Source organism: Acomys minous (genome assembly GCF_964271855.1).
Source record: "Acomys minous genome assembly, chromosome: 11".
In the NCBI taxonomy this organism is placed as follows: Eukaryota; Metazoa; Chordata; class Mammalia; order Rodentia; family Muridae; genus Acomys; species Acomys minous.
The window spans coordinates 68375991-68399525 of NC_140492.1; the positions used below are offsets into that span (position 1 = coordinate 68375991).

Here is a 23535-nt window from a genome sequence, read left to right on the forward strand (position 1 = left end):
TCTTTCAAAAGATCTGGTAACTTTGAATAACATAAATGCAGAAATGTCACTTAATATATAGGTAATGGATATTTCACCAGAGTTTCTGAAATAAACAAACCCACCCATTACTGAATGTTTTTATTCTAAAGGATCACTGACAAACCTGACCCTGATGTTCCTGGGCCTATAAGAGAGGACAGTGACAGTATTTCTGCTCTCGAGGTAAAATATTCATTTGTGAAATATTTTTTCTTATATATTTTTTAAAATGCAAAGTAGTTTACCTCTCTCAATTTTGTGTGGAAAGTTGTTCAGGGGGAAACCTTTCTATAGATGTGGAACTTTGGGTAAATTTCAAGTGAGCAGTAAATCCTTGAAGGTAGTGTAGCCAAATAAGAGAATGGAGTGAAAACACATAGTGAGTGGAAGATTGAGCACAGCTCTTTTTTCATTGAATATATTTGATGTCTGGCTGAGGATGCTTTGCCTGAATAAATTCACATTACTATGATTTTGAAACATGACTTGATAATAGACCTGAATATATCTTATGGGTCCAGTTCTTTTATTGAGTCAAGAATTTCTCAGGTGCTTCTACCACCAGCATAAACACAGGTAGGTTGTATCTTGCCTTGGGCACTCCTATTTAAGGATTACATGACAAGAGCATGTCCTCTGTTTCCTTCTTGGCCTCTGTATTTAGACTGAAAAGAAACTGTGCATCTTCAGCCATTTGTAATCTATCCATCAACATTTGCATTATGAAGAGCTTGCACTATGTTTTCTATTTGATTCCACTAAGGTTACATTTAAAATTCCTCATCCATTTAAACACTATGTGGGTTTTCTCCAATTAATCAACCGTTTTGGAAGGGATGATTCATACTACATAGTAACATTTTAATTTTTAATATGATTTCCATTAAAAAACATACACTGAAACCACTTGTACCTCATCCTAGGATTAGAAATATTAGAAGAATTGTGTTTAGAAAGTACATATTCATTTCAAAGCTACTTCATAACCATGAGCTGCTAGAGGTGTGTTCCTGGATCCTGAAAGTGAGTGTGTGTATAAACTGTAAGTTCTGTTGTCATGATGTTTGAGTGTGACAAATAGGTGGACAAATAGGTTTCTAAAGCAGTTTCCCAGGTGCTATGATAAGGATGTCACCAGTAATTAGTTCAGTGTTTATTATTTAAAGGAAAAAAGAAATGGAAAATAATGTTCACTTTCACATGAAAGGAGACAAAAAATGATGAAAGTGTGGCTACTAATATTAATAATCTATCTTATAGATGGTCTAGAAATGTTTAAGCATAAGTTTAGTCCAAACCACAATGACAAGGCCAAGATTCTTAGTTCATCATTTTCTTCAATTCGAGGCTAGTGTAAATATTTTTACTTTGTAATGATTGATGTTCTAGTAATATGTGAAGATTAGCATATTTGAAGATTTCACTGTTAACTTTTTCTTTACTATTCTATGGTCCATTCTCCATGACTATGAAAAAATAAAGTAGCTTTGAAATCATGCCCCCTACCTATCAAAAATAAGTTAATTTCAGAACAAAACAGAAAATTTAATTCTCTACTTTTCCACTACAGAAAACATATAAAGACCCAGAAATGAAGACAAACAGCAGTGAGTGTGTGTCTGTGAAACCTCCATCAACATTTTCACATCACAGCAAGCTATCCAGAAGAAGTATAAAGACAAGGTTTTAAAAACTTTTTGGAACATATTCAGCTAATGTTTGTCCCCAGAAAGAACCTCTACCTATTCCCTCTGAAGGACAAACACCCATAATGGTAATTACCACTCATTGAAAAGTACATTGTGTGTGTGTGTGTGTGTGTGTGTGTGTGTGTGTGAGTGTGTGTGTGTGATGGTCTCAGAAGTGAGTAGCCCAACCTCAACATGCTCTGCACCTCGTTAAAACAAGCCAGTTGTCATGAAAACACAGGGAATACATAATAGAGATTCCTAGAGTAGTTCCATGGAAATAAATATGCTTATGTTATATATACATGTATGCATACATACATACATACATACATACATACACAGTCACACATAGATACAGCTGAAATGTGGAGGTAGAAAGGATGACTTACGATTCAATTCTCTCTTCACACCATGTCAGTCTCTGGCATCAACCAAATTTGGGTTGTCAATCTTGTTGACAAGTGCCTTTATCCACTTATCCATCTCATGGACCTCTGATTTACACTTTCTCTAAAAACATTTTAACATTAGCAGGCACACACACACACACACACACACACACACACACACACAAACAGAGACCTGTGTGTTTATATATTTGGTTCCTGTTTTTGGTGATATTTTAGTCTTTGGGATGTGTCCTACCTAGCAGAATAAAATTTCTTATGATCAGTCTTATGCTCATCACCACTTCTGTCACCCCTCTGAGTTATCTGCTTCCTGATATGCCCTAGTGTGAAAAGAGTGGAAATGAATATCAAGGATACACATAGGTTCTGTTTCACCTCTCATACCAAATTTGACTTTTATCTCAAAATTCTAATACACTTAAGGATTTTACTTACTTTAGGTTAAAAATGACATATTGCATAGAAATATTGATAAACATAAACTATTGCATTCTATGGTAACTTGAAGATAAATTTTATTTTCAGAAACAGCTTTTATACTCAAGGCACTTTTGTTGGTTTGTGTTCCCTTTCTGTCTTCATGTGTATAATTTCCTGATAAGGTGAAGATGTGCTCAACTTTGAGACAACCTCAATGGTTGCACTTATGAGCAATGTGACACTGATGGCCAGGAGGCTGGATCTGAGGAGAAGGACCACCTTACTGGGGCCTGAAATTGTAGTTTCCTGTTGTGATGGACTCCTGCCAGGTTCTTAGAGCTACATCTGCCTTGTGGTTTCAATCATCTTAAGTCAGTTTTCAACATTTCAGATAGAGTTGTGTAAAATCTTCTAATGGAAGGATCTCTTTCACATGCTAAGAACCATAGAATTCATGGTTTGACAAACTTAATGTATACCGATATTTATTTATTCCAATCCATACTGTTATTATTTTGGCTTGGGTTTTGCTTCTATTCTAGGCTGGTATAATTTATTATCATTTTTCCATGAGAGCCTTTTGTGAGTAGCTAAGTATATACATAGACATTTTATTCTTAAACACTATTTTGTTAATATTTTTGCTGTGCCCATACCACATGACGCTGAAGAACTAAGTCATTTTGAAAACAAATACTCCTAAATGAAAACACCAGCAGAATACTTGGCAGTGATATCAAGAACACTAACCATCCATCTTCTCGTCAGCAGAATGCATCTCCAGACTCAGCAATAAAGATACTTGACAGAGAGTCTGTGCCTCCGAAACTTCCTCCTGAGGACACTCGTGGGGATATGTTGATGGAGCAAAAGAACACTCGGGAAGACCGACCCATCAAAGAAGAAGCAACAAAGATGGTTTGTGGTCTCTCTAAGAATACTGAAGATAATGTTCTTGTGGAAGAGCACCTACCTAGGACCGCTGAAGAGGAAACACACTCCACGGTAATCCTCACAAATTAGAAAACTACTGTTCTATGGTAATAACCACACATATTTAGGAAGCCATTTAACAACATCTGCCTTTAGCAAGACTACACCATTAGCTTCCTCCCTCGAGCCTGTCACTTCCCAAGCCATTGCTTTTGTTGTGGTTTTCAGTGCTAAGAATGAAGTCTTGCCTGGGGAACAGGTCTCAGATACAATTCAAGACAGGTTGATTAGTCCCTTAACCTTTGTGCCACTTTTACAACAATGTGTAATTTTTGGTGGTTTGGTTAAAAACCATGTGGCTTTTATTGCAGGCATTATGATCAGGATCTCTATTCTATTCTAGTGATGTCTGAGTTTGCCTCTGTGTCAGTACCATGCAGCTTTTATTACTATGGCTGTATAGGATAACTTGGAATCACGTATGGCGACACCCTCAGTATTGTTCTTTTTCCTTGGGATTATGTTGGGTATCCAGGCTCTTTCGTGTCTCTATATAAATATTAAAATTCTTTCACCAGTCTCTCTGAGGATGCACTGGAATTTCAACTAAAATTGCATTGACTCTCTAGATTACTTCTGGTAGAGTGCCATTTTTCATAATGTTGAAATCTGCCAATCCATGACCATGTAAGATATTTGCATCTTCTAATATTGTTCTCATATTTTTTCCTTGTATCTCAATTCTTTCATTGATGAGGCCTCATCGACAAGGATGGTAATTTTATTTCTAGATATGTTTTTTGAAACTATTTATAATGGAGATGTTTTCACAATATCTCTCTCAGCACACTTGTAATTGGTATATAAATACACTATTCATTTTCTAAGATTATTAGTTATTGTATTTGCATTATCTTTGCTCTTTCTGTAATATTATTTTTGTTGTGTCTTTTGCTTTTTTTGTATTAGTGTATATTTGGATTCACAGAAGGAATTTAGAAAGGCTTCGTCTGTTACTTCTTCTTTTTTTTTTTTTGGTATTTCAGTAATGTAAAAGGGACTGACTATAAGTCTTTACATGTCAAGGAGAAATCGGCTGTAAAACCATCTGAGCATGGCTGGGTTTTTTTCTCCAGGCAGAAGCCTTTTTGATAGTCTTTAATCTTCCCATTTGCTACAGCAAAATTTAGCCTGTTCATCTTAGTTTGGTTTAATTTATAGTGATTTGGAGAATCTGGAAATTGGTAACTGGAAATTTGATATTAGACATTTGCTTAAATATAGTCATTCCAAAGAGCAGTGGTTTATTCGCTATAAAGCAATGAATCAGGTAATAAAAATAAAAAGATACCATATTTCTGCAGTTAAAGAGTTAAGTATGAAAATAAGTGAAAAATACTGGCCTTTCCCCCTCTATCATGATTTACTTTCAATGTTTCAGAAATCTGTCTAGGCTTACTTATTTCTATTTCATTGAGAATTTCATACAATGTCCTTTGATCACACTCATCCCACATGTCTTGAAGATTACATCTCCTTCTGAACTGGCTCAATTTTCTATCATCATTGAACCCCATTTCTTAATTGGGTTATTTGGTTTGGTGGTGTTTATTTTCTTGAGTTCTTTATATATTTTGGATATTAGCCCTTTGTCAGATGTAGAGTTGGTAAAGATCTTTTCCCAGTCTTTGGGCTGTCACTTTGTTCTGTTGACAGTCTCTTCTGCCTTACAGAAGCTTCTCAGCCTCATGAGGTCCCATATATTGTTTGTTGACCGTAGAGCCTGGGCTGTTGCTGTTCTGCTTAGGAAGTTGTTTCCTGTGCCAAGGAGTCAAGACCATTCCCCCAGTTTTTCCTCTAACAGAATTAGTGTCTCCTGTTTTATGTTGAGGTATTTAATCTACGTGGACTTGCATTTTGTGCATGGTGATAAATATGGATCTACTTGCTTTTTTCTACATTTCAACATCCAGTTAGACCCACACCATTTGTAGAAGATGCTGTCTCTTTTCCATTGTATGGCTTTGGCTTCTACATCAATAATCAAGTGCCCATAGGTGGATGCATTTATTTCTGAGTCTTCAGAAGGAACCCATTGATCAATCACCCTATTGCATTGCCAATACCATGCTGGTTTAATTACTGTAGTCTATAGTACAGCTTGAGATCAGGGATGGAGATTCCTCTGGAGGAACTTTTATTGTACAGGCTTGTTTTAGCTAGTCTAGGTTTTTTGATTTTCCATATGAAGTTGAGAATTGAACTTTCAACATCTTTAAGATTCGTGTAGATATTTTAATAAGGATTGCATTGAATCTGTAAATTGTTTTTGGTAAAATGGCCACTTTTACTTTGCTAATTCTGATCCACAAACAAGGGAGATCTTTCCATCTTCTGATATTATCTTCACTTTCCTTCTTCAGAGACTTGAAGTTCTTTTCATACAAGTATTTTACTTGCTTAGTTAGAGTAACTCCTAGATACTTTATATTACTTATGTCTATTGTAAAGTGTGTAGTTTCCTTAATTGCCTTCGTAGCACATTTGCCATTTGTGTACAAGATGGCTACTGCCTTTTTTTGAGGTTTTTTTTGTGTTTTTTTCTTTTTTGTTTCTTAAAGTCATTCCCGCCTTTTATAGCAATATATTCAACAAAGGAATAGACTATAGAATGTATAATGAACTTTTTAAAAAGCAGACATCTTCAAAATAAATATATCAATTAAAAATGGAGAATGGAATTCAACAACAATAAAAATCTGTTTTGGTTCTGGTTTTTTGAGACAGGATTCCTCAGTGACATAGGTCTGGCTGTCCTGATACACTCTTTGTAGAACAGGCTGGCCTCAAACTCACATTGATCTCACTGCCTCTGCTTCCTGAGTGCTGGGATTAAAGGCATGCCCCATCATGCCTGGTCTATGTCATTGTGTATATCTCTTCTTCCCAAACTATTCTTTGGTACATTAAGGTTTCCTTAGGCAGTGTGCTTTGGGTCTGTATTGCTTAGACTTATAGAGGTGAAGAATCAAACATAAGCTAACTAGTTTACACTTCTGGACCTCAACTCATCAGCTATAAAAAGAAGATAACTTATGGCCTCACTGTAATAGATTATTATTTAACTATTTTATTTTTGTACATATACTCTAGTTGATTTTTAGCCAGCCACTTTGCTGATATTGTTTATCAACTGCAGGAGTTCTCTGGTGGGATTTGGGGGGGTCACTCAGTGCATCATTATACCATCTGTGAATAGGGATAATTTGACTTCCTCCTCTCTGATGTGGATCATTTGATCTCCTTTAGTTGTCTTATTGCTCTAGCTAGAACTACAAGAACTATATTGAAGAGATATGGAGAGAGTGGGCAGCCTTGTCTAGTCCCTGATTGTAGTGATATTTCTTGAATTTCTCTCCACTTAGTTTGATGTTGGCTATTTACTTTCTCTATATAGCCTTTATTACCTTTAGGAATGTGCCTGGTGCAACCAAGGAAAATACATGCGGTAAAATTTAAACCCCTTCCCAGATCTAGCCAATGGACAGAAGATTCTCCACAGTTGAGTGGAGAGTGGGGTATGACTTTCACACGAACTCTGGTGCCTCGTATTTGACCATGTCCCCTGGAGGGGGAGACCTGGTGGCACTCAGAGGAAGGATAGCAGGTTACCAAGAAAAGACTTGATACCCTATGAGCATATAAAGGTGGAGGAAATCCTCCACAGGAACAGTCATAGGGGAGGGGAATAAGGGGAAAATGGGAGGGAGGGATGAATGGGAGGATACAAGGGATAGGATAACCATTGAAATGTAACAAGAATAGGTTAATAAAAAATTTTTTAAAGACATAAAAAAAAAGGAACATGCCTTGTATCCCTGATCTGATCTCTCCAAGACTTTAAACATGAATGGGTGTTGTTAATCACAGCATTAGAAAGCAAACTGAGAAGCCTTTGAGTTGTCATTCCAATGTTATCTTACAGCTCTTCTGAGAAATTAGAGCTCTTTGGAGATTAAAACTAGAAAAGATTTTACCCTCACATATTTCTTTTGTACACACTAACCCAACATCAGATCATCCTAGAAGAAATAGTTGCTTACACAAACTGAATTTGTCATCAAGATTCCATAGATATCTTCAACAAGTAGATTTCCAATGTTTTATATGGAATAGACCCAAGTGTGTTTCAAGCTATGTCACTGAATATACAAATGTCTTATACAAATGTCTCCATCTATATGAGGCACACGTGTGTATCTGTTTGCTGAAGATTTAATTTTTGCTTTATCTTCTAATTAATATTTTTAAAATAATGATATAATTGCATCATTACTTCACTTCCCTTCTCTCATCCCATGTCCTCAGTGTTGCAATCCTTTCCTAGAATAAAACATTGGGTTTGTGTCCAACACTAAAACATCCTTGGACTTTGTTTGTACTATAAACATATTTCCATAGAGCATATAGTGGTTGTGTTTAGGTAGGTCATACATGAGTGTCAATCATATTATATCTGTCTCTTTATTCTCATGGCGAAAATGTCTCCATGACATGGTATATTTATGATTCTATGATTCTGTATGCAATCCATATCAGTCCTATCTGAATTCCCATCATAAGCTTTTGTATATATATTTCTGACTAATGAGTTCCATATAATGTATCTGGAAATAGTTTATGAGGCAGAAATACCCACTTGTGAAATATAAAAATTCTCTTTTGTAGTAACGGATAGATAGCTCAGAATTTAAACTCATTACTGTTCTTTCCAAAGAACCTTGGTTTGGTTTCCAGCCCCCACATAGTGATGAGCAGCCAACTGTACTTGCAATTGCAAGGGATATGATGCCTCCTTATTGACTCTAAGTGTTCCAACACATACATGGTGCGCATGAAGACAACCAGGCATACATGTACAAAGCCACAAACTCTCTTTTCTTCCTTCCTATTTTTATTGATAATATTCATACTACATCTCAATTGTTATCCCATCCCTCGTATCCTCCCATTCCTCCTTCTGTCTGCTCTCACCCTATTCCCTTACCCTATGACTGCGACTGAGGGGGACCTCCTCCCCCTGCATCGGATCCTTTGTATCAAGTCTCATCTTGGTAGCCTGCTATCCTCCTCTAAGTACCACCAGGCCTCCTCATCAAGGTGAGGATGACAACAAACTCTTAGAATCTAGTAATTTCCTGATAAACATTATCTTCAGACTAGCTACAATTGAGGTAAATTATATTCTGAATATTATACACTTTCTCCATTTTACAGTGTCCCTTGAGGATATATGTATGGTAAGATTAAGCCTCTTGATTAACTGACTGACATTATGAACAGCGTGTCTGTAATAGCTAGCACATGAGAGTAAGTTAAAAAACGTTCATTCCTTGGGACTAAAATTTGTAGTCTCATTCTAGTCACACACACACACACACACACACACGCTAGGTTGATAAAATTAGTTCTTTCTTAGTTTCTAATTGTCTCCAGTGTGTGTACAAAAAAATAAAATCAACACAGATACACTTACCTTGTTGGCTCTGCAAAAAGAGCGTCTAAATATTTACATATATATTATGCATACATATTTATATATGATGTGTGTATGTATATATGCATTCACATATATGCATACATATAAGAATTAAAATGGAGTTATCTAAAGCAGGGCGACAAGGACCCTTATTAAACACCACAGGTTAACAAATACATATCCTGTTTTCAAGACTGGGCCAGCTTAGAGTTGTTGAGGCACCACAGACTCTCTAAAGTTACAGGCTACTGCGCACACTGCCTACTGTCTATCTCCTCTCTCTACTAGAATTAGATCAGTTTAGAAACTGAACTTGGTACACATGTGTCCTTGAAAGTAAATATAGGAGTTCTTTTTTCTTTTTGAATGTATTTATTGATTTGGATCCTTAATCAGTTACATAATTTAATTTTACTGGTGTCCGGAGAGATATTCACAAGTACAGTCTAATTTTTAGGTAGGGGTGTGTGTGAAATCTATGTGATCAAGAACTGGTTTGTAACCATGAAATTTTGCAATTCATTCTTCCTGGAAAATTTACCATATCATACTATAAGTGTATTTCAAGCAGTACCAAGAAAGTTTGTCAATTCAACATTTCCCCCTATGTTAGATAATTCAAATCATTTTCAACCTAGTCATCTGTGAGTAGATAAATAACGAAGAAGCAGGACTGTTAAAATGTGCTTCCTACCTTCCCTATGTGCTTTCTACAACCTATATGGACCAAACCATTTTGAAAACATGTGTGCCCAAACAAGAACAAAAACAAATCTTAGAATAAAGCCAAGCAAATTAATCTTTTTTCTCTTCATCAGCAAAAGACTGAAGAAAAGAAGAAACATGAAAGCCAAGATGCATACTTTTATTTTTCACGACATTATTCTGTGGAGAGGAACAAGGACAAGAAGGAGGAAGCTGATAGGCACCATGCAGAACAGAAGGAACTCCTCAGAAATGACATAAAGGAAATCCTGAAGGAGCAGTTGGCAGTAGATCATGCAAGGAGGAGGGCACTCCTCAGAGACGATATAAAGGAAATCCTGAAGGAGGAATCGGCCATAGAGCATTCAAGGAAGAGGAACCTCTTCAGAAAGGAAGTAAAGGAAATCCTGAAGGAGCAGTTGGCCTTACATGAGGATGCAAGGATGAGGGAACTCCTCAGTAAGGTTATAAAGGAAATCCTGGGACCACTCAGGCATGAATTAAGGCAAATCTTTATGGAGCAGGTGGCTCTACTGCTAGAGCCGGTGGAGGAGACACTGCAGGAGCCGAGGAATCAGCAGCACTTACAACTGAAGGAACTTCTCAGAAACAAATTGAAAGAGATGGTTCACGAACAGATTAAACATTACCAGGATACAATTTGTCCTAAAGAAACACCACGACCTAACACTTCCAAAAGAACCTCAGACTTACAGGTAGGTCCCCCTCATTGGAAACACCTGTGCTTCATTGAGAGGGGAAAGATACACCCTTGTGCCTGAGCCTGCAGTCAATAGCACAGAAATACTGAAGCTGGCAAAGTTCTCGGCGCCAAGCCTCCTGCAAAGTGGAACAATTGGTAACTTAGTTCTATGATTTTAACATTTCTCTGCTGACAGACATAGTAGGCTCCTGAATAAGTGCCAATCCTTAGAAAGAGAACCTCACCTTCATCAACGGTACCTGTGGAGGTAGTGTGTCAGTCTGTTTACTCACTACATGGGCACAAGAAGACAGTAGACTGCATTAGGACTTGAAGTAGCACAGGCAGCCCAAAGATATGCACAACACTGTCACAGCATGTAGTCTGAGTGAAACTTGTGTGTGTATTGCCTGCTGCTCGAGTCCTTTGGACAGAGAGTTGTATTTGTTTATCTCTCCTCCCTGGTCTTTTAAAAAACACTTTACACTGATGCAGAGCTATTTCAGTTTAACAGACTTGATCTCTCTGACAGTTTCTGTTCCTATGTTGTGTTAATTTACCTATATCTCACTGAGTAATAGGCATATATGGCTATATTCAACAATTATTGTACACAAACTTTTTGAATAGACACCTTCTTCCCATTTGAAATCATATAATTACGTGTCTCTAGCTGTTGAACACACTAAATAGAACTCTGTGATCTTAATATCTGGTGTGGGGTCTCACACGCTGTTTATATGTACTATTAAGAATAATGTATAATTTTCCCCAAAAAAGTTATTCATGAGAAGGAAAATTTGTTGAACTTGCTAAACTTTTTAAAATAGTAAGCTAAATTTTAAATGAAGGAAAAATCCTTGTAGTACTTAAAAGTCATTTATGCTGTTTCTGTGTATAGTTAAGAGAGTCATCAATTTGAGACATAAATATTATTAACTTGAGAAAGATAAATATTGTTTAATAAATACTCCTGAAGAGCAATATTACAAGCTCTTTGAGGAAAGAGGGAGGTGAGCTGATATCTTTACACGTGAAAATTGCTCTTTCATGTTAGAACCCATCTAATTTGTGTTTTGGGATATGTGACACATTATGACATAGTTTCTTCCAAACAACACTGACACAATGAAGGTCATGTTCATGAGTTTTAATTCATTGAAGAAGATAAGGCATTTTTGGTTCATAATCATAGCCTAGTGATTTAAGACAGAATGAACATATATAAAGGGTTTAGCTGTTAAATGTTAAGTGAATTTTCCCTTCTCTGTGTTTATACCCTATTACTTCTGAAGAGAGTAATTTTAAAAACAATCATATCAAAAAATGAACTTCTGCTGGGAAAACAAGCAAATTGACCCTCCATCTTCTATCCTGCAGAGAACATCCCTAGAAGAAGAAATGAAGAAAGACTATGAAGGGGGCCATGACAGTGCCCCTCCATGTTCACAAGAGTCCCTCATGCACACTGAGGCAGAAGCTGTGGGCAGGCAGAGAGACTCCTACTGTGAGCCTATAAAGGAAGGCATCAAAGAAGCACTTTGTGAGTCTTTTGAAAGCAATGAATGTGATACAAATTTGAAGAAAGAACTGCCTCATATCGCTAAAGGAAAAAAACAGCTAAAGGTAATTATCTCTAATTTAAAAGCAATGGATTTCTTGTGCATAGGAAGATGCATCTGTGAGTGTCTGTCTACAGAGCTGCAGAGAACATCTAGACAACAGGACTGTAGCCGTGCACATGGTCTGCATTTCCCTGGTCCAAGGACCTTTCCCACTCACCTTGTAGAGCTTCAGTGAAAAATGTTGACATTAATGCCTGGGCTGTTGGTGTTCTGTTCAGGAAGTTGTCTCCTGTGCCAATATGTTCCAGGCTCTTTCCCATTTTTTCTTCTAAGTGACTTAGTGTCTCTGGTTTTATGTTGAGGTCTTTAATCCACTTGGATTTGAGTTTTGTAGAAGGTGACAAATATGGGTCCAGTTGCATTTTTTTACACATAGACATCCAGTTAGACCAGCACCATTTGTTGAAGATGCTATCCCTTTTCCATCGAATGGATTTCGCTTCTTTGTCGAAAATCAAGTGACCATATGTGTGTGGATTCATATCTGGGTCTTCGATTCGATTCCACTGATCAACCAGCCTGTTGCTGTGCCAGTACCATGCTGTTTTAATTACTATTGCTTTATAGGACAGTTTGAGATCAGGTATGGAGACTCCTCCGGAGCACCTTTTATTGTACAAGATTGTTTTAGCTATTCTGGGTTTTTTGTTTTTCCATATGAAGTTCAGAATTAAACTTTCAATGTCTTTAAAAATGTGTAGGTATTTTGCTAGGGATTGCATTGAATCTGTAGATTGCTTTTGGTAGGATGGCCATTTTTATTATGTTAATTCTCCCGATCCATGAGCAAGGAAGATCATTCCATGAAATCTATCTGGTGTTATCTCAGAAAAATGGGAATAGGGCTTCCTCAAGACCCAGCTATTCCACTCCTTGGAATATACCCAGAAGATGCTCCAGCACACAACATAAAAATTTGCTCAACCATGTTCATAGCAGCCTTATTCATAATAGCCAGAACATGGAAACAGCCTAAGTGTCCCTCAATAGAAGAATGGATAAAGAAACTGTGGTACATATACACTATGGAATACTATTCAGCTATTAAAAACAAGGAATTCCCGAAATTTGTGGATAAATGGATTGAGCTAGAAATGATCATAATGAGTGAGTTAAGCCAGAAGCAGAAAGGCTCAAATTGTATATACTCACTTATATCTGCATATTAGCCCAAGGGGCATGTCCCATGAAAGCCTTCACTTACCAGGAAACTGAGACAGAGGGGAGGACATTCTAGTGGGACTCTAGATGAGAGAATCATGGGAGAATGGCAAAGTAGAAGGATCCAGAGGGTTCTAGAAGCCTACATGTAAAACATTATGATAGGCAGATTTGGGCCCAGGGGTCCCGCTCAAACTAAGGCACCAGCCACGGACAATACAGATGGTAAACCTTAAGCCCCTACCCAGATCTAGCCAATAGGTAGAACACTCTCCACAGTAGAGTGGAGAGTGGGATATTACTTTCTCACATACTCTGGTGCCTCACCTTTGACCATGTCCCCTGGAGGGGGAGACCTGGTGGCACTCAGAGGAAGGACAGCAGGTTACCAAGAAGAGACTTGATACCCTATGAACATATACAGGGGGAGGTAATCCCCCTCAGGAACAGTCATAGGGGAGGGGAATAAGGGGAAAATGGGAGGGAGGGAAGAATGGAAGGATACAAGGGATGGGATAAACACTGAGATGTAACAAGAAGAAATTAATAAAGGAGAAAAAAAGAAAAAAAGAAAAATGTTAGGCTGTAAGGAATAGGACAAATGTGATGATAAGATAAACGAAGTGACTTCTTTTATAGTAGTAATCCAGAGAAACAATAATAAAGACCAGTACAAGCTTTACAGTTTAATAAAAGAAACTATTATGCGTTCCAGACAAATAACAACATAACCTTAGATACTGGATCTTAGGCATCTTCACCAAAAAGGTCATGATTTCCATCATTCAAAGATAAGAATTCTGTGACTTTTAAAAAACCATTTGATTATAATGGAAACCCCTATGTAACCAGGTGACTGGATCTCTTGACTTTACTGCCTCTGGTGTTCTTATTTAAAATATTTCCCTTCACCTTTTTTTCTGTTTCCCCCTCTCTCTACTCTTTAACAATTGGTTCCATGGTGAAAGGGAGAAGCAGCTGTGTGTTTACCGCATTGCTACATATCTGCCATGATTGGTCAGCATCCTTTCCCTAACCCAGCCCTGGCTTCCGTTGACACCACACAGTTAGGGACTATCATTTGAACCCTTGTTCTGCAGACCACCGTCCTCTGCAGAAACACCCTTGCCTCTTTCCAATAAGGGCTCATTTCACACCAAATACATTCATAATTCAGCATAAGCTTGCATTTTAAGGGTAAATTATAGTTACAAATGTTTTTCTGTTGGAATCCACATGCTCTTGCACAGGCCACGTCCTCCTTTCATACACATGCAGTTGTTTCTTCAAGGCCTCTGTCAGATGTTGTCTCCATGCTAACATAGATCAGCTGGTCAACTGCATTGAAACACAGAAGGAGGGGACAACCTGGACTCCAGGCCTCCTCCAAAGCATCTACAATCACCCTGTTGTAGTTTTAACATGTCTCTCCTTCTGGAGAAAACAGATTAATTGAATGATGTTAGGAATCACACTATAGTATTTTACATATTTGATTATACTGAGGGAACCTGGTAAAGGTCATCAGATACCATGCTCATTATCTCATGTGCATGTTAGGTCATGTTAGAAGGTGACACAGTGCAGATACCCTACATGCATGCAGGACACTGTCATGCTGTCTAATCTAAAGGATACTTTAGTCTGTGTTCTGCTACCACTTAGTCTCCCTTGGGAGGACAGTCTTGTTTGGTTCGCTCCTCTCTTTAAACTCATCAAAGCGATTTGCTTCTGCCCTGAGCTTTTTCTTCATTTAGTTTTGCTCTTTCTTTCCACTTCTGACTCCATGGGTCTCTAATTTACTTACAGCTTTCTATGAAGCAGTTTTCTGTGGCCATTTCCTTCATACATTTCCCCATACATTTACTACTCCCAGCCTCTTCTCTTAGAAGAAGCAAATTCATTGTGTAATATATGATTGGAGAATGTAAACTATACACCATATCTATTAACTGTATACTATATTGTATATAATATAAAGCAAAATTGTTTTGCTTTTCGATGTTGATTTGGTGATTTGGGTCCTGAATAACTTAGACTTGCCTACTACCTACTTATTTATAAACAGAAAAAGGGATTGACTGCACTGTAAGGGATCAACATTTTTAGGTAAAGTAAGGCAATATCTTTCACATGAGGTGTCCTTTGTGATGTGAAAATCAAGTAACTTAGGTTTTGGAATATTTAACAACTAAAGTAATTTTATTTTAAACACTGTAATCAATACTAAGTTTAAAATGCTGGTTCATGTTTTTTTCTTACACTAGATGAAAATAAATTGTTTTCACTTTTTATTAATAGCTAGTGATGGTGTGGGTAGCAGAGCACTTATGAACGTCTTCAACTGATAAATATTAAGTAGGGGCTCCTTTTCCTTCATACATACACTACAATATGTAGGGACAGAGTCATTTAAAAAACATCTCCCCAACATGAAATAATGTACCTTCTCATTTTCAGAAAATACATGAAAAACATAAACTAAAGAAGACACGTGATGACAAGTCCGTACAGTCAGAGAAGCCTGCTGCCAAGGCAGCACAGGAAGTAGAGCAGGAAGACAGAGAATTGCAGTGTGCACATCTCAAGGAAACCATTAAAAAGGATTTCAAGGAGAAAATTTGTGAAGTGATTGGAAAACATGAAAATACTGTTTGTCCCAAGGAAGAAAGTCAACTTCATATCTCTAAGGAAAAGACAAGATCAAAGGTAATTCTAATAAAAAAAAACAGCACATCTTATTTGAGGGCAAAATGCATCTGCTAGCCCTTGTCTGTAGTGCTAGAGAGTGCCCAGGACACAGCTTTGTGCATGGCCTGCATCTCATTCACACCCACATTCACAGCTGCATTCTTCTTACTTATACTTAAAACGGTAAGTGAAAATAGACTATGAATATAAAAAACAAAAGTTTACAAGCTGTTTATACAATTGAGGGAAATTCTTATAAAATAAACATCAACAATGACAATGGCCACGATGGGAAAAGACTTATAGAGTAGTTACACTGGAAATGAAAGGAACTAACATGCCTGACATGAAGGTGAGTACATTAGAAACCACAAAATAATCACCTAGCTAGAAATTCCATATTGGCTATGTCCAAGGTGTAGTAAACCATAGAAGCAATGGTTTCCATAACTCAAAGACTGGGAAGCAGCATGTGATTCTACTGGAAAGCCCTGCAACACTTCATAACTGAATCCGTGGCTCTTCTGCCTCTGCAATTTCACATGCTATAGTTCACAATTCTCTGTAGATGTGCATTTTAGTGTACATTTACAGATACATAGATCCTTGTATTGATGTCATTTTTCTATGTAAGGCCATCTCCTTCTACTCTAGTGATTTGGTTCTTTATTCCAAGTCCTCTGAGTCCCACAAATTTCACATAGCAAAGTAAAGACAATGCTCTTACTATTGTCTGGCTATTACTCAATCCTGTCAGCTCTTGTCTCCATCTTTTCAATAACGTCATATATCATCAAATAACATCATACAAATTATTTTGAAATACTGAACCATAGCTAGTCATCAATAGCTCCAACTATTCTGCATAACCCAGCCACCAGGTTCTGTGCTTGTATCCTGTCTTTATTGATGAGGAATACATATTTCTAAAATTATTTAATTTAATGTTTGAGAATGTTATGTATGCAAATAATAAAATTTTATCAGATCTAACCACACTTTAGGATCCTCTCCAAATCTTCCTTGTTTGCCAACAAATCTATTTTTTTCCCCAAAAGCATGTTTTCTTTACAAAAAACAATCAGGACACTTAGTGTGCAGGGAGTAGGAAAATGACTGGGTCATATGCAACTTCTTGGGGCTTTATTCCTGAAGCCAACTGACTCCTCTTCCCTCATCAGCTATAAGTAACATAAAGCTCCTCACCTAAGGGTGGGACTTCATGAGCATAGCCTTCAATATTGTTGTAATGTTTATTGACCTGATGGTGTGAATGTCTTAGGCATGTGTTCATAGTTACTGTGAGTTCCTCTGTGCAACAGCCCTGTCATAGGCGTCAAAAACTCTTTTTTGTTGTTGTTGCTCTTTCTGGACAGCTGCTGCCAGTGGCTCTTACACTATTTTCTTCCTTTTATTCTAATATGCTCTAGAGACCCATAGATTTCAGACTGTGATATAGAGAGCTGTGTCATGGAGAGGTGAGCACTCCATAGAAACTTATCGTATCTATACTGACAAATTGGTGTCGTGAGTTTTTGAAAAGTGTTCTGTAGGTTAAGGAAAACCATCTCTGGTGGTGGTTGAGAGATGCACTACACAATGTGCCTAAGGGTAAAAGTTAGGCAACAGTTTAATAGTTTTTCCATATAGGAGGATGATAATAGTAGGATATCCCCTAGGGACTATGCTCTACTCAGCCATGAGTGGTTGGCTCAGTCATCACAACGAGCTATGAATGCTTGTGTAACATTTCATTCCAACTTTTTATTATATATTTGGTGCTTTTGCATATAAATTTATATTTAACATATTTACAATAAACTACAGCCAGCAAGATGGACCATGAAACAATTAGGAATTATAGAAATATTACATTCATAGTATTTTTCAACCTGGCAGTAAACATCGTTCCTTTCTTCATGAGTCTACAACTCTGAATGCCAATCGGTATTTGTTGAATCCATGCCTATCAACTTCAAATTTTCTATCTAGACCTAAATACATCTTAAATCCTTAGCAAATAAGATTAATTGTAAAACTAAACTATCTGTCTGCAACCCCATAGGAACTAGAGAAGGAATAAAATGAATTATATGAATAAATAGGAAATATAGGTTAGTAGTATCCAAATTGAGAAAATGACAGAGGCTGTTCACTGCCTAGACAGTCACCCAAACTCCCAATAACACTGGAGCATCATCTTTAGCCTTCTGGCCCATTTTATCTCGAAGACATATTTGTGAAGCAGGAAAGTTGTGGACTTGCTTACCATGTCTTAGCAGTGTTTGGGCACTGAATCTGCCTCCAGGCACGCTTGCCCACTTTTAGTCTGAATTCTGTCTGTGGTAGAAAGGAGAACATTTTTCCCAGTGGCTGGTTTGCCACATTTGAAGCCATCTCCATAGGAGGTTCTTTGATGTTCATCAACTTCTCTGAGGAAGGCTTGGTGTTGTCTTATTCTCAAAGGATCCTTAGGATCATAGAAACATCTTTAAATGCCATATTGTGTAGGTCTCTGAGGTTTTGGAGGTTCTTATCCAACTCTACCTTATCCATCTATAGAATTGTATCTGTTGGTCAAAGCTAGGGTGTGTACTCTTGTGAAGAAAATAGACTAGTAATTGATATGTCCATGAGTTGATCAACTAACAATTAACTTGTATTACTTAATCATCCTAAACAGTCTGCAATAGCACCTTCACAGTATTGGAAATAAACCTTGTGTTATAATTGAGGTTTATGGGTACACTAACTCCTATTAGAGCTGAAAATATTTAAATCCATGTAAAGAAGAATTGTGAATTTGAATTCGATATCAGTTAAAGTTGCAGAACCCTCATCAATGAGAGTTTCTAGTCATAGTTAAGGAATTTAACCATGTGCTTTTTCAGCCAGTGTTACAGACTTTTGCCCTGTTGGTGAGGCATACATGTGTGTCGGTGTGCAAAGAACCCAATGTTACTTCTTTATATCACTTACTTTGCCTCCATGAGTACTTATAGACACTTTGTTGTAGAACATGACAAAGACATTACTGTTTACAAGATTATTAGTACTGACTTGAATTGAGGTTGTCTGAATTGTTGATAGTATTCCTTAGAAACAAAAGTTTAGGATTCAGGATGTCACTCAGCTTTAGTGAACTTTGCCCATGAACATGAAATGTGTCTTGAAGTCCTCCCTCTACAAGAAAGTCCTACTGAATTTGTACTATCAAAGTTCTATTTCCACATCAAGATTTGTAAGCTTAATTAGGGGAATACTGGCTACAGTTCAGGATGCTACACCTAGTGTCAGGGAAATGTACAACACAAAGGATTTGTCATACCTTCCAGCTAAACTTGATCTTTACAATATATTTATATTGTAAGTTAGTCTTACTCTGTATATGTTTTTGTAACCCATTTGTTTATTGTCTCTAAATGATACATGAACCTTCACATTAAATATTTCTTTGTTAGAAATAGCAATGTGAGCAAGGTGTCAGTAACAGACATCAAGTTAAGTGGAAATAAAGAGATCCGTCACTGGGGTTAGATATGTAGTTTCATCTTACCAGGCATTCAGGCCAATGGTAGAGAACTCCTACTGCCACATGTTCTCCAGGTGTCTTCAGTGTCTATACTGAGCAATATAAAAGAAGCAGATATTCATCACAGTGACTCTTAATATACTTTGTAGACTTAGAATTTTCTGTTGCTGTGAGAAGACACCATGACCAAGTCAACTTCTCTGGGAAAGCATAAGATTTGCGGATTGTTTACAGTTTCCATGGCTCGTGCCTGGGACTGCAACACAAGTTGGCAAGCATGGTACTGAAGCAGCAGCTGAGAGATTGCATCTGATCCAGAAGCATGAGGCAGAGTTGGATTTGGAAGGACAGTCAGTGACACACCTCCTTGAACAAGGTCATGCCTCTGAATCGTTAGCAAAAAAGACCAACTAAGCATGGACTAAGCATTCAAAATTTTGAGCCTACTAGTCTCATTCATTCAAACTTCTGATTATATTTCCTCATATCAAATAGGTATTGTTAGGGAAGTTATATACAATACAGTCAGTGCAACTAGACCATGGAAGACCTGCACTCAATGAACTGTTTTTTGTTGGTATCCTGTAAAATAAGAGAACCAAAAAATAATTTAATCAGGTACAATTAAACATAAGAGTCATGAGGTTGGATCAGTCGGAGTAACCATTCACTCCCTCACCTACAGAAAATCACTCCAGAAGAAAAAATAAAGAAGAATCTCAATGTAGAATGCACATCTTTACAGCCTCGGTCTTCTATGAAACGAGATGAGGCAACAATACGCAAGCAGAGAGAACTGCAGCATGAACTTCGTAGAGAGCACATCAGAAAAGACTCAAAGGAGATTGTTCGTGAACAACTTGACAATTCTGAAAATATCATTTCTCCTGAAAAAGAACCCTCATCTGATGGCTCGAGAAGAGCAATAAATGTAAAGGTAATCCCACCATGTTAAAAAGTAAGATTATTTAGTGTAAGATATGAGATGTTTCTGGAGGGCCTCCCTCCGCAAAGCTGTTTATTGTTCAAGACAAAAGGAACCCAGCCTTATAAATGTTCCTGTGTTTTTTTACAGTCTTCATCACAGAAGTTCCTTTGCCAGCGAGCTTCTTTTTTTTTATTGTTGTCAATTTACTCATATTACATCTCAGGTGTTAGCCCATCCCTTGTATCCTCCCATTCCTCCCTACTTCCTTCTTCCCCCCTACTCCCCTCCCCTATGTCTGTGACTGAGGGGGACCTCCTCCCCTTGTATATGCTCATAGGGTATCAAGTCTCTTCTTAGTGACCTACTATCCTTCCTCTGAGTGCCACCAGGCATCCCCATCCAAGGGACATGGTCAAATATGGGGCACCAGAGTTTGTGTGAAAGTCATATCTCCTTGTCCACTTAACGGTGGAGAATGTCCTGTCTATCGGCAGGTCTGGGTAGGGGTTCGCATTTACTGCCTATATTTTCCTTGGTTGGTTCCATAGTTTGAGGAGGACCCCAGGGCCCAGACCCACCTGTAGTTTTCCAGGCCCCTCTGTATCCTTCTATTTCCTCATTCTCCCAGGCTTCTCACACCTAAAACCTCAATAGGATGTCCTCCCCTCTGACCCACTTTCCTGGTAGGTAAAGTTTTTTATGGGGACGTACCCCTTGGACTAGTGTCTCGATATAAGTGAGTATATACCATTTAACTCTTTTTGCTTCTGGGTGAACTCATTCATTATGATAATTTCTAGTTCAATCCATTTGTCCACAAATTCCTGTGTTTGGACTGGTATTATCAGCAAGGTGTCAGTAACAGACATTAAGTTTAGTGGAAGTAAAAAGATCAGTCACTGGGGTTAGAGATGTAGTTTCCTATTACCAGTCATTCAGGCCAATTATAGAGAATTCCTTCAGCCACATGGTCTCCAGGTGTCTTCAGTGTCTGTACTGAGAGATGTAAAAGGAGCAGAAATTCAACACAGTGATTCTTCATATACTTTATAGACTCAGAATTGTCTGTTGCTGTGAGAAGACACCAGGGCCAACTTGTCAGAAAAAGCATTTGAATTGCGGATGGCATACAGTTTCCATGGCTCGTGCCTGTGACCTCAGTAGCAAGTAGGCAGACAGGGTACTGAAGCAGCTGCTGAGAGATTATATCTGATCCAGGAGCAAGAGGCAGAGTTGGATTTGGGAGGACGGTCAGTGACACATCTCCTTGAACAAGGCCATGCCTCTCAATCCTTAGCAAAAAAGACTGACCAAGCATGGACAGAGTATTCAAAATTCTGAGCCTACTGGTCTCATTCATTCCAATTTCTGATGATATTTCCACATATCAAATAGATATTGTTAGGGAAGTTATATACAATACAGTCAGTGCAACTAGACCATCGAAGACCTGCACTCTATGCACCATTTTTTTGCTAGTATCCTGTAAAATAGGAGGTCCAAAAATTAATTTAATCAGGTACAAGTAAACGTCAGAGACATGAGGTCGAATCAGTTGGAGTAACCGTTCACTCCCTCACCTACAGAAAATCACTCCAGAAGAAATAATAAAGAAGAATCACAATGTTGAATGCACATCTTTACAGCCTCGGTCTTCTATGAAACGAGATGAGGCAACAATACCCGAGCAGAGAGAACTGCAGCATGAACTTCGTAGAGAGCACATCAGAAAAGACTCAAAGGAGATTGTTCATGAACAACTTGACAATTCTGAAAATATCATTTCCCTTGAAAAAGAACCCCCATCTGATGGCTCGAGAAGAGCAATAAATGTAAAGGTAATCCCACCATGTTGAAAAATAAGATTTTTTAGTGTAAGATATGAGATGTTTCTGGAAGGCCTCCCTCTGCAAAGCTGTTTATTGTTCAAGACAAAAGGAACCCAGCCTTATAAATGTTCCTGCGTTTTTCTTACAGTCTTCATCACAGAAGTTCCTTTGCCAGCGAGCTTCTTTTTTTTTATTGTTGTCAATTTACTCATAATACATTTCAGGTGTTAGCCCATCCCTTGTATCCTCCCATTCCTCCCTCCCTCTTGCTTCCCCCCTACTCCCCTCCCCTATGTCTGTGACTGAGGGGGACCTCCTCCCCCTGTATATGCTCATAGGGTATCAAGTCTCTTCTTAGTGACCTACTATCCTTTCTGAGTTCCACCAGGCATCCCCATCCAAGGGACATGGTCAAATATAAGACACCAGTGTTTGTGTGAAAGTCATTTCTCCTTGTCTACTTAACGGTGGAGAATGTCCTGTCCATCGGCTATTCTGGGTATGGGTTCGCAGTTTACTGCCTATATTTTCCTTGGCTGGTTCCATAATTTGAGGAGGACCCCAGGGCCCAGACCCGCCTGTAGTTTTCCAGGACCCTCTGGATCCTTCCATTTCCTCATTCTCCCAGGCTTCTCACACCTAAAACCTCAATAGGATGTCCTCCCCTCTGACCCACTTTCCTGTAGGTAAAGTTTTTAATGGGGACGTACCCCTTGGACTAGTGTCTCGATATAAGTGAGTATATACCATTTAACTCTTTTTGCTTCTGGGAGAACTCATTCATTATGATAATTTCTAGTTCAATCCATTTGTCCACAAACTCCTGTGTACAGACTGGTATTATGAGCAAGGTGTCAGTAACAGACATCAAGTTAATTGGAAGTAAAAAGATCAGTCACTGGGGTTAGAGATGTAGTTTCCTATTACCAGTCCTTCAGGCCAATTGTAGAGAATTCCTTCAGCCACATGGTCTCCAGGTGTCTACAGTGTCTATACTGAGAGATGTAAAAGGAGCAGAAATTCAACACAGTGATTCTTAATATACTTTATAGACTCAGAATTTTCAGTGGCTGTGAGAGGACACCAGGGCCAACTTGTCAGGGAAAGCATTTGAATTGCGGATGGCATACAGTTTCCAAGGCTTGTGCCTGGGACCTCAGTAGCAAGTAGGCAGGCAGGGTACTGAAGTAGCAGCTGAGAGATTGCATCTGATCCAGAAACATGAGGCAGAGTTGGATTTGGGAGGATGGTCAGTGACACACCTCCTTGAAGAAGGCCAAGCCTCTGAATCATTAGCCAAAAAAAAAATGACCAAGCATGGACAATGTATTCTAAATTATGAGCATT

The 23535-nt window shown here is 38.1% G+C and overlaps 1 protein-coding gene across 1 annotated transcript; it reads left to right on the plus strand.

The window, feature by feature from the left end:
- Window positions 1-1666: 1666 nt before the first annotated feature.
- LOC311608054 (uncharacterized protein) lies at window positions 1667-22215 on the plus strand (the record flags this gene model as incomplete). The annotated part of the gene is made up of 7 exons (XM_084800339.1): window positions 1667-1795; window positions 3311-3547; window positions 9833-10435; window positions 11803-12048; window positions 15669-15917; window positions 20117-20368; window positions 21946-22215. The coding sequence occupies exons 1-7, from the start codon at window positions 1793-1795 to the stop codon at window positions 22213-22215; spliced, it is 1860 nt and encodes a 619-aa protein (XP_084656465.1). The 5' UTR covers window positions 1667-1792.
- Between the last annotated feature and the right edge of the window lie 1320 nt (window positions 22216-23535).